This window comes from Ascaphus truei, chromosome 6 (assembly GCF_040206685.1).
Source record: "Ascaphus truei isolate aAscTru1 chromosome 6, aAscTru1.hap1, whole genome shotgun sequence".
In the NCBI taxonomy this organism is placed as follows: domain Eukaryota; kingdom Metazoa; phylum Chordata; class Amphibia; order Anura; family Ascaphidae; genus Ascaphus; species Ascaphus truei.
The window spans coordinates 53,173,443-53,185,549 of record NC_134488.1 but is presented as its reverse complement, the minus strand read 5'-3'; the positions used below and the strand labels follow the sequence as shown (position 1 = coordinate 53,185,549).

General features: G+C 49.0%; 2 protein-coding genes across 3 annotated transcripts in view; one reads left to right on the top strand and one right to left on the bottom strand.

Moving 5' to 3' along the window:
• The window catches only part of LOC142497040 (anaphase-promoting complex subunit 13), a 127,456-nt gene extending 118,616 nt beyond the window's left edge, over positions 1-8,840 (bottom strand). The window contains exons 1-2 of one of the 2 annotated variants that reach the window (XM_075604293.1): positions 8,516-8,806; positions 5,727-5,989 (exon numbers count right to left, since the gene is read on the bottom strand). In XM_075604293.1, the coding sequence (XP_075460408.1) occupies positions 5,864-5,989; positions 8,516-8,614 (225 nt within the window). In that variant the 5' untranslated portion in view covers positions 8,615-8,806 and the 3' untranslated portion in view covers positions 5,727-5,863. Of the gene's footprint in view, positions 1-5,726; positions 5,990-8,515 lie in introns of those variants that run through there. The other variant, XM_075604288.1, reaches the window with a different exon arrangement.
• RPL27A (ribosomal protein L27a) overlaps positions 1-12,107 on the top strand; it is a 240,408-nt gene that overhangs the window by 65,947 nt on the left and 162,354 nt on the right. The window lies entirely within an intron of this gene.

The following is a 12,107-nucleotide window of genomic DNA, read 5'->3' as shown; positions in this document are numbered from 1 at the left end:
CCCTCCCACTCCGTTTGCCCCCCCCTCCCACTCCGTTTGCCCCCCTCTCCCACTCCGTTTGCCCCCCCCTCCCACTCCGTTTGCCCCCCCCTCCCACTCCGTTTGCCCCCCCCCTCACTCCGTTTGCCCCCCCCCTCACTCCGTTTGCCCCCCCCCTCACTCCGTTTGCCCCCCCCCCTCACTCCGTTTGCCCCCCCCCTCACTCCGTTTGCCCCCCCTCACTCCGTTTGCCCCCCCTCACTCCGTTTGCCCCCCCCCTCACTCCGTTTGCCCCCCCCCTCACTCCGTTTGCCCCCCCCCTCACTCCGTTTGCCCCCCCTCACTCCGTTTGCCCCCCCTCACTCCGTTTGCCCCCCCTCACTCCGTTTGCCCCCCCCCCTCCCCTCACTCCGTTTGCCCCCCCCCCTCCCCTCACTCCGTTTGCCCCCCTCCCCTCACTCCGTTTGCCCCCCCCTCCCCTCACTCCGTTTGCCCCCCCCCTCCCCTCACTCCGTTTGCCCCCCCCTCCCCTCACTCCGTTTGCCCCCCCTCCCCTCACTCCGTTTGCCCCCCCTCCCCTCACTCCGTTTGCCCCCCCCTCCCCTCACTCCGTTTGCCCCCCCCTCCCACTCCGTTTGCCCCCCCCTCACTCCGTTTGCCCCCCCTCACTCCGTTTGCCCCCCCCTCACTCCGTTTGCCCCCCCCTCACTCCGTTTGCCCCCCCTCACTCCGTTTGCCCCCCCTCACTCCGTTTGCCCCCCCTCACTCCGTTTGCCCCCCCTCACTCCGTTTGCCCCCCCTCACTCCGTTTGCCCCCCCCTCCCCTCACTCCGTTTGCCCCCCCCCCTCCCCTCACTCCGTTTGCCCCCCCCCCTCCCCTCACTCCGTTTGCCCCCCCCCCCCCCTCCCCTCACTCCGTTTGCCCCCCCCCCCTCCCCTCACTCCGTTTGCCCCCCCCCCCTCCCCTCACTCCGTTTGCCCCCCCCCTCCCCTCACTCCGTTTGCCCCCCCCCCTCCCCTCACTCCGTTTGCCCCCCCCCCCTCCCCTCACTCCGTTTGCCCCCTCCCCTCACTCCGTTTGCCCCCTCCCCTCACTCCGTTTGCCCCCCCCTCCCCTCACTCCGTTTGCCCCCCCCTCCCCTCACTCCGTTTGCCCCCCCTCCCCTCACTCCGTTTGCCCCCCCCCTCCCCTCACTCCGTTTGCCCCCCCCCTCCCCTCACTCCGTTTGCCCCCCCTCCCCTCACTCCGTTTGCCCCCCCCCTCCCCTCACTCCGTTTGCCCCCCCCCTCCCCTCACTCCGTTTGCCCCCCCCTCCCCTCACTCCGTTTGCCCCCCCCTCCCCTCACTCCGTTTGCCCCCCCTCCCCTCACTCCGTTTGCCCCCCCTCCCCTCACTCCGTTTGCCCCCCCCTCCCCTCACTCCGTTTGCCCCCCCCTCCCCTCACTCCGTTTGCCCCCCCCCTCCCCTCACTCCGTTTGCCCCCCCCCTCCCCTCACTCCGTTTGCCCCCCCCCTCCCCCCTCACTCCGTTTGCCCCCCCCCTCCCCTCACTCCGTTTGCCCCCCCCCTCCCCCCTCACTCCGTTTGCCCCCCCCCTCCCCTCACTCCGTTTGCCCCCCCCTCCCCTCACTCCGTTTGCCCCCCCCTCCCCTCACTCCGTTTGCCCCCCCCTCCCCTCACTCCGTTTGCCCCCCCCTCCCCTCACTCCGTTTGCCCCCCCCTCCCCTCACTCCGTTTGCCCCCCCTCCCCTCTCACTCCGTTTGCCCCCCCTCCCCTCTCACTCCGTTTGCCCCCCCTCCCCTCTCACTCCGTTTGCCCCCCCTCCCCTCTCACTCCGTTTGCCCCCCCTCCCACTCCGTTTGCCCCCCCCCTCCCCTCTCACTCCGTTTGCCCCCCCTTCCCTCTCACTCCGTTTGCCCCCCCCTTCCCTCTCACTCCGTTTGCCCGCCCCTCCCCTCACTCGGTTTGCCCCCCCCCTCTCACTCGGTTTGCCCCCCCCCTCTCACTCGGTTTGCCCCCCCCCCTCTCACTCGGTTTGCCCCCCCCCCCCTCTCACTCGGTTTGCCCCCCCCTTCCACTTTTCTCTGCTAAATTCCATGTTTGTGTTTTGTGTGTGACAGGCCATTAGATCGCACCCTCTCTCTTCCCATTGGTCAGAGCAGGGTCACATGACCCTGCTCTGAGCTCGAAAGTATAGCTCTCGTCTCCCCAAGCACAAATCTTGGGAGAGCGTGCGTGCACGCGCATGAGCGCACAGCGGGAGAGTGAACGGGAGGATTCCCATTCACAGTTAAGTGCACCAAGCGCATAGCGCGGTCACTCAGCCTAAGGCCTTGCCCCCGCTGCATGCTGCAGCGTCCGCTGTGCTCACCAGAGCCCTCCCCGCAACGGCGCCGGGCCCGCTGCGAGGGGGGGCCGCAGCGCTCGCGCGAGAGCTACTCCTGCTCTCAATAGAATTGAGAGCAGGAACTCGCGTCGAGCGGCTAGGCACGCCCAACGGCGGTTCAGCCAATGAGGGCGAACCTGCCGGGTGACGTCATGGCCGCGCCCCCGTCACTCCTCCGGCACGCCCCCCCCGGTCTCTGCTCCTGCAGTGAGCTGCAGACCGGGGAACCGCCGGAACGCGCAGCCGAAAGTGCGGGAGCGCATTAGAGCGCCGTGACCGGGGGTGAGGGCGAGGTGTGTGAGAAGGCAGGAGTGTAAGAGAAAACACGGGGGTTCTCGCAAGGCTGCCAACACATGGATGGGGGCCCCGGTGGAAACGTTGGTCCTGAGCCCTGGGACAGCTGTATGCAGCCCTGGATGAGACCATCAAGAACACTGGGAAACAACATTTCAGGTCCCATATGGACCTTTCATCAGATACAACTGTTATTGGCTGTCACATTAAATGAAGAACTTCATTATGAACTTTTGAGTAGAGCTCTACTTTGTATCTCTGTCTGAGAGACCTGAACTTTTTATGGGTTGTTGGCTGCACAAGCAGGTTTTTCCTCGCCTAAAACTGTTTCCCAGCACTTTGGAATTGAACAAAATAGTCCACAAACATATAAAAAGTTTTATAAAGTGTCAATAAAAATATAAAAATAGGAAAGTGTCTATAAGTGTCAACTGCAAAATTGTGGAAATAGTTCAATCAAAAGGATATATTTTCAAGAGCCCGCTAACTCTCAAAACTTTCTTTTATATAGTAAGGTCCGCAGTTGAGCTCAGGTACAATGCCTATATGCAAAAATTAGAGAAAAGTGCATGGACATGCAATACTGCATTATTTTACTAAATATGCATAACAAACGATAAAACAGTAATTCCCTTACAGGAAAACAATTCTTTACGATATCATCCCCACAATCACCAGCCTCCAGCGATGATCTAGGTTCCTGTTTTTCAAGTGCTGTCAGGCACGTCCATCTGTGGTGCTCAATAGAGCAGCTTTCAAACCGTCCACACAGAAAAGATGGATGCCGCCGTTTGGAAATTGTCTGTACTTCAGAAGGGCAGTGAGTGTGATATCTTAAAGAATTGTTTTCCTGTAAAGGTTTTATCAGTTTTTGTATACATTTAGTAAAATTTTATGCACTATTGCGTGTCCCTGCGCTTGTATTTTTTCCAATTCTTATCATTGTTGTGTCTAATTCAAGGTGAACAAATCCATGTTATACTTGTATGCCTTTAATTAAAGGCTTAGGATGACATATGCCCTTAATAAAAAAAATTGTGAGGTGGCTTTCATAAAGATATTTGTGTATTTTTTATTCCAATTCAACAAATAAAGTTACATTTATGTTGCATTTGAGGTCAAAATGCACAATTATATTAAAGGACTTGTACCTTTAAGTGTCCAGTAGAGGGTTTAACCAATAATGAAGGGCTGATCACAAGCGCAAAATGTGACAGGATGCCAAATGCAGGTCTAAATTGCTCTCGTCATGTACGGTAATTATTTTTTTAATAACTTCTGTCTGCTTTGGTTTTTGTGTGCGGTTTATCGGATCGACTTTGCAGCTTATCTACTATAGATACTACTTAGCAGCACACCAAAGATCATACAGAATGACGCTGGATTACTTTACCATTTTAAATGAAACTTTTGTGTTTTGTCACCGAAATTGTAATTATACTCTCAGACTTTTATTCAATCAAAATACAATTTCAGTGACAAAATAAACACAAACAAGTTTCACTTACAATGCGAGTTCACACACCCCGTTTTTTTTTTGCAGAAAAAAAAAAAAAAAGCACACACATTTTTATATATATATATATATATATATATATATATATATATATATATATATATATATATATATACACACACACACACACACACACACGGTAAAATATGAAGACTGGGATTCTGCTGTGGATGATGAACCAAAATGTGGCTCCTGTATATTTCTGTTTCCATTGCATCTTTAGGGGAATCTGCACTTGAAATGCAAAGCTTTGGGTGCATTCTTTACTAATTTAATGTTGCCCCACTGATCTGTCATGGGTGGTGTATTAGAACACTACAGAAAGATCCGTTTTGTTGTGGTATGTGCTGGAGTCTTATTGTTCATCTTTCAGTTGTCATATGTCTGCAACATCAGGATTTATGCATCATCACCCTGGTTGAATGTAGAATAAGGGTCCTGCGTTAAGCACCGGTCCCATTGACTTGAATGAGTGAACGGCAGAACCGGTGCGATAACCCGTAACGGCGCATGATATATGTGCCCCATATTTATTATTATGTGAAGCTGCTTTCCAGTGCTACAAATAGACACACACAAACAAAATCACAGGTAAGCAGTCTCACAGTACAGTATATTGTATAAGGGCCATAAAAGTGAATTGCAATGATTTGCATGTCACCCTTTCATTGAATGGCTGAGGTATCTAGATAACCGCTTAGGCCTGGGACATAGTGAGCCCAAGCGTTGCTGAACAGATGCACAAAGCCCCTGCATCTGTAATCAGCGCGGCTATAGTTTCTCCCTCCGCATGCCCGCTGATGCATGCGGAGGCTGAGAAACTTCCCCGAGACAGGCAGGTTTGAAATTTGCCGCTCGGGGAAGCAGTCACGTGACCGCTCCCATCCAATGGCAGCGGGGGACTAGCCCCGTCTCCCGCTCCGCCCCCACCCAACCCCCTGAGCGCGCTCACTGCCTCGCCTGCAAGGACAGGAAAAAGCTCCATTTTCAGCAGGCGAGGCAGAGCAGGAGCGCGCCTCAGCGAGCTTCCAACTACTATGTCCCAGGCCTTAACCTGGACTCAGGCCCCAGCAGTAGCTGAGGTGTATGTAAGAGCATTGCCAAGAAAGGAGGACAGAGTAGGAGGTGTCACAGTGATGCAATGCAAAGCTGGTTGATCACACGTTTTCCAAATGCATTGTCTCTGCAAAGACATTTCCTGTAATATTTTGCTTGTGGAGCAGAATTATTCAGACTTAACATGAAGGAAGGGGATGATCTGACTGCATGGTAAATAAAGCAATAAAACCCTTATGAGCTATTTGCAAATTATACTTTAACAAATGCAGTATATATTTAGCAAGAAGTGTGTGTGTCTCTGCGCAGGGATCATGATTCACGGAACACGTCGCTTCGGTTACACACTTCTGTCAACATGAAAGATTTGCCCAAGCGAAATTTTTTAGTAGATGTCACCAAAGAAGTTTCACACAAAAAATAAAAATCATAATACACACAACACACCACTTTTCACATTCTATCTAATGAATAAAAAAAACAATTACAATATATTCGCAATGAAAGTCATTTACAAAACATACATAAAATTCTTGAATTTACACACATGGAATTTATTTCAGTACAATGTTCTACGTTGAAGTTATTGATCGGACTATAATATGAATGGGTCCAGTGATAAAAGCATGACCTAGTTTCCTGTTGCTGGAATGTTTTCATGAAGGTACTGCAGTGCCAAATCCGTCCATTTCATTTCTTGCTCCTTGACAGATTCAGTTGCACCCCCATTGTCTTGCTCAGGTTCAGGAAGTTCATTCTATTAACGCAAGCAAATATATTTCAAATGCTATTCTTACTTTAAGGCTGCAGCACAATCAATTTAAATATGTCCAGCCATGCTCACGGCTGTGAGCATGCACATAAACTTGCGGGCGCTGGACGAGACAGATTAAAATCGACTTTGAAAAACGCTGAGAGGGTCACATGATCTCCTCAGCCAATCAGCACCAGTCACTGTTTAGGCAATGACCCCTACTTGCGTTTACCAAAAAAGTTGCAGGACACTCCAACGTTCATGCTCAAAGAGTTGGTGATGTCAGTACTCGCAAGCATGAGCGCAGTCCGCGGCACGGGGGACGCAGGCTAATCATAATGAATAGGTAACATGTTTTTCAATCAACTAAGATAAGCTGGTTGTATTTTTCCAGTACATGCTGAATTTGAACACCAGTTCGCTCACGATTTCCACACATTTCTTTAGTATTTGTAATTGATTTAAACCCCCATGTGTACGTGAAATTCGTATCCATATAGTTAGTTCCATCGTATGTACTGGTTGCATTCATGCCCTATGTATAAAAAAAAAAAAGTGTGTGCTGTGCACGCGCATAGTATGTGAAACTTCTTTGACTTTTGTCACAGAAATTGTATTTGTGTTGTTGATGTTTTAATTAAAAATAAAAATACCATTTCATTGACAAAATGCAAATAAATTTGACTTATAACGCGCGTGCTCGGCACACATCCCCTGTATTAGCTATTTGCACTAAGTGTGAATTCCGTGTGTGTATGTGTGTGTGTGTGTGTGTCAGTCAGTGTGTGTGTGTGTATGTGTGTGTCAGTCAGTGTGTGTGTCAGTCAGTGCGTGTGTCAGTCAGTCAGTGTGTGTGTGTATGTGTGTCAGTCAGTGTGTATGTGTGTGTGTGTCAGTGTGTGTGTGTGTATGTGTGTCAGTCAGTGTGTGTATGTGTGTCAGTCAGAGTGTGTATGTGTCAGTCAGTGTGTGTATGTATGTGAGTCAGTGTGTGTGTCAGTCAGTATATATATATATATATATATATATATATATATATATATATATATATATATATATATATATATATATATATATATATATATATATATATATATATATATATATATATATATATATATATATATATATATATACACACACACACACACACACACATACAGTGGTCGACTAATCACCAAAAAATCTACTCGCCACCTAGTACCAAACGTGTGCTGCTTGGGCCAATAGGAGCTCGCCACGATATTAAATCCACTCGCCCGGGGCGAGCAAATGTATAGGTTTGTCGAACAGTGTGTGTGTGTGTGTGTGTGTGTGTGTGTGTGTGTGTGTGTGTGTGTGTGTGTGTGTGTGTGTGTGTGTGTGTGTGTGTGTGTGTGTGTGTGTGTGTGTGTATATATATATATATATTAAACACAATCACTAAAAATACATTTTTAAAACCTTCGTCCTTAAGACTCAAATTTAAGGTGCATGATTTATCAAGAAATCAAAATCAGTGTAAGTAATGAGGGCATACAGATGTAATACTAATGTAGGCAGCAATAATTTACACATTAAGGTAAACAGAGGAATCAAATTATTATTATAATTAATGTTGTATTTACTATCTACCGCAGAAAGAATACACCAGGCACTATCAGATAAGCATTGTTGTGCTGGCAGCCATCTTGTGATTTTAGATTTCAGTCAATGGAGAATTTCGGGCTCCTCACTCGGGATTATGTGCATTCATACTCTGCTTTTTTCCATTACAGTGGTATTGGTGCAGTCATCTGTTATTCTATGCTACAGTTCTGTTGCAACATAATAATAATAATAATAATAACAACAACATGTTGATATTGACCGTCCGGTCCAGGTGTGACATAGGAATAATTTGATTCCTTAATATTAGAATTATTACGCGTCCCTTTATTACTTAAACTGATTATAGTATTCACCTTACTATTACTAGTCTAAAGAGGGAATGTTTTTACATGTATTTTTAGTGATTATGTTTAATAAATAAATATATATATATATTATTTTTTTTAAATGGTAAACCAGAGTGCTTTGTTTGGGATACTGTTTTCTCGGTGTTCATATTATACTATCCCCCAGTCGTCAGGGGTTTATTTTTCTCCATTTAGCTGATTATTTAGGGAAGGAATTATAGGGTTATCTGGTTTATCGGGATCTTTTCAGATATACACATGCGCGTGTGCTCACGCAAAAATTAGCAGTGTTTGGGGTCAATACAAATACTTTATTGGTAAATTTTAATAAATTGAAAGCTTACTAAAGATGTAATTAGTTGTAAAATGTGTTTACAAATCCTATTAAGATGTTATTTGGGATCAACAATGCAACATAAGCGAATCTATGGGGGAAAAAACGGTTAACCGTTAACCCAATGGGGGGGGGGGTGAAAAGCGCAAACACATAACAAAACCAGCTCAGCCATAGCAAAACCATTGTGCTGCAATGCCCCTCTGGCGAAAGAGTCAACGTGTCACCCCCACTTGCGGGTTCTCAAAATTCACTTACAAGCGGTATGGTTACGTCTTCGTATGGCAGTTTGTCTTCTCTCCATGCGTCGTCAATCAGATCCAGGATCCGACCGTCTCTCTGCACTTCACTGTCCATCTGCGCACTTTGAAAAACAAGGACACGTTACACTGAATTAAACCAGTTTGTGTCTTTCACATCCAAAGAATTAATTAGGAGATGTCCCTTTATAAAGCTCCGATGAACTATTAATATTGCTTAAATAACAGAGCACTGTGCTTATCCTACCACACTATAGTCATGTCAACGGAAGTGAGTTGTGACGTCCCAAACATGGGGAATGTGAAGCGCTTGGCGTCCATCTTTGATTCTGGCAAGAAGTTCCGCTTCCTTTCGGTAATAAACAAGGAAGAATAATAGTGGTGTCAACTTTTACACATAAACAATTTTACAATGTGAATAAACAGCTTTTATTCTTACTTAACCCCTTCAGTACCAGAGTGATTGCAACGCACTGCGTTATTCTCACGTTGAAGATCGCACATTTTGAAGATACAACTTGTGAAAATGTTTTCAGCTATTAGTATTAGTATTCAGAACTGCTTAAATCAATTTGCTTACATCCTATTTTCTTTTCACAGATGTACTCGGTATTTCTCTGTTTGACCAGAGCAAAGATGGATGTTGAGTGCTTTCGTTGGTTACAATGCTCGGCTTCAGTTAGCATAAGGACCTTTCATGTTAATACCGGTAGTTGTATATATTGATTTGTATATATTCGAAGCTCTAGCTGAATTTATAGGAATTTCATGTTAGTACTGTGTTTATTTGCTCTAGGATAAGTCCCCATCTCACATTCTTAATAAGGATCTAGCTTAATTTACCAGTATAATAAAACTATGAAATAACGCTCAGTATTTATCTGCTGACTGCTTTATTTGACCAAGGAAATTGAGCATAAAAATCAGTTCTTCAAAAGATTGTAATAATATAAGGATGTGTCCACGCTGCCGCTGACTGCATGGCGTGGTCAGCACAATCAATTTAAATCTGTCTGACCACGCTGATGCGGCGTGTGCACGTATACTCGCAGGCGCTGGGCGCTTGCCAAGACAGATTAAATTGAGTTTGAGGCACGCTGAGGGGTCACATGACCTCAGCGAATCAGCGCCAGTTACTGATAGGCCACGTCCCCACCCGCGCTTACAGAAAAAGTTGCCGGATACCATGTGCTCATGCTTGGAGAGTTAGTGACGTCACCACTCTCAAGAATGAGCGCTCTCAGCGGCAGAGTGGCCGCAGCGTAAGGCCGCAGGCATTGTCAGCGCTTAGTCGCTGACGCTTGACAGTGAGCCCCTGCAGCCGCAATGAGAGCGTCTTTAGAAGAGGCACGTGTCCGCAGGTGTGCGGAAGCGTAGCCGACAATCCAATTTAAATTTGCGCGCTGAAGGGAGCGCGGAGGGCCGGTCACGTGAGTGGTTCGCCCAATGAGGGCGAACCAGCTCCGTGATGTCATTGGCCCGCCCCCAGACACGCCCCCGGACGGCGCATGGACTAAGGGCAGGGAAAGCACTCGCTTTCCCTCAGCCTCCGCGCACCTCCGCACGGCTGAAGTCTCTATGGACTCAGCCTAAGGCCTTGGCCAGGGTGGGGCTGAGCGGTCGGGTTCATGCTGGCCGCTATGAAACACATTGAGGCAATGTGTGTGGCCAGCGTGATCAAGCGCCTGCGCCTTCTCGGTGCTTATTTGAATTTGTCGTCCGCAAGCGTGTCACGTAAGCGGTTCGCCCAATGAGGGAAAACCAGCTCCGTGACGTCATGGCCGAGCCCCCCCGAATCACACCCCCCCCACGCACGTAGCCGGCCACAAATCTTCTGGCCGAGAAGGGAGCGTGACGTCACCGCGCACGAGCGCCAGCACGCTCGCTTCCTGCCTGCCCGCAGCCTAAGGCCCGGGCCATAGAGGGGGGGAGCCGTGCTGCACCGCGCTGACGCTGAGGCTCGCCTGCAGAAGCTGTGCGATTCCATGCACATACAGGCGAGCCAGCGTCCGCGATCGGAGGTGGGATGAGACTGAGGGAGGCGGGGCAGTGACGTCGCTGGGCCAATCGCCCGCGACGCACTGACGTCAACGTCACAGCGCCGACGTCACGGCGCCGTGACGTTGACGCAGCCCCGCTCTCATTGGAAGTTTTCAGCCGACAGCGCGCTGAAAAACAGCTTGGCGCTCGGCTGAAAACTCCAAAGCCTGAGCACGCCTGCGGACGCTCGTGCGAGCCCCCTCTCAAGGCATCCTCATTGAGGATGCAGGGGCTCAGCGCTGAGCGTCCGCACGCTTCAGCACGGCCTGTCCTTCTATGGACTCGGCCTAAGTGTGCGTGGGATAACTGAATGATCAGAATTATTGCCTGCAATTCACTTAGTGGCCACAAATCTTAGAGTGTGGGTGAATGGTTTTATGTAAGAAACTGGCTTTTGCTCAACAATAAATATATGACCGCATAGGTTCGCACACACCTTTTTGCCCAGCGATGTGTGCAGTGAGCTGCAGGCGACTGGGAAGGCGTGGCCGACGCGTCACAAAGCTGGTTCGCCTTCATTGGCTAAACCGCTCAATTGACGCTGAAGTCACGCGCTCGCAAAGACAAAATTTTTTTGTCTTTTCAAAATGCTATTGCTCCGTTGTGCGTGCGCACTTGGCCGCAGCATAGGGATTGTGCCATTTGTACTTGTCGCAGCCTATAATCACAGCCTAAGGCAGTCCGTTCGCTAAGCATGCGTCCGCACGGTCTGCGATAGCATGGCCCCATCCTAACAGGCAAAGGTACAGCTACTACTGGTTCGTGTTCCACTGTACTACTGAAATCTAACTGCAATCAGGAGGAGAGATATCCACACAGCTCTCATGTCATCAATCACAGGAGGAGACTCCCTTTCACTTCGGAGGCTCATGTGGATCAGAGGCTTCACTGATGGATCACGAGCAACACTGCAGTTGCAAGTACAGTAGCATTCTTGGTTGTCAAGATTCTTGATTGTCAAGACGTTCTCACATCCTGGTTCCTTTTGTAGCCCTTGTACCCCCCCCCCCCCCTTTCCTTTAAGTGAGATTGGGGTGGGTATGCTCCTGTAGCCTCTACTTCAGTTGTTGGGCTGTGTACCTGTTGGCAAACAGGAGGGCTGAGTGTTCCGCGATGGTGTGGGGAGAAACAGGACAGGTATACAGGTTACCTTGATCTTCTTCGGTGCAGCGCCTCCAGACAGTATGGATCCTCTGTGATGAGCAGGGGATGGCCCATACTGACACCTCTCCTTTCACAGCAGCAGACAATAAGCACACACCTTTGTCTTTTCATGGGTTTTATTGCATGCAGAGTATTCACAGAGTCATTACAGTTCTTTCCCAGCTCCCTGTAACATAGTACCTTGACTCAGGCATTAGGCTCAGATCAGGCCTGGTGGACCCCTCCTTCACCATCCTTATGAGATTGATGGCTGATGTTGTTTCTCACTCCACAGAGGGAGGAGAAAGAATGACAAGGTACCCTTAATTTGGGAATGTGCCCATATTCATAACCTGGGGTGGATGACTGTAACCCTGCCCCTTAACAGGGCAGGTTGAATACTGATT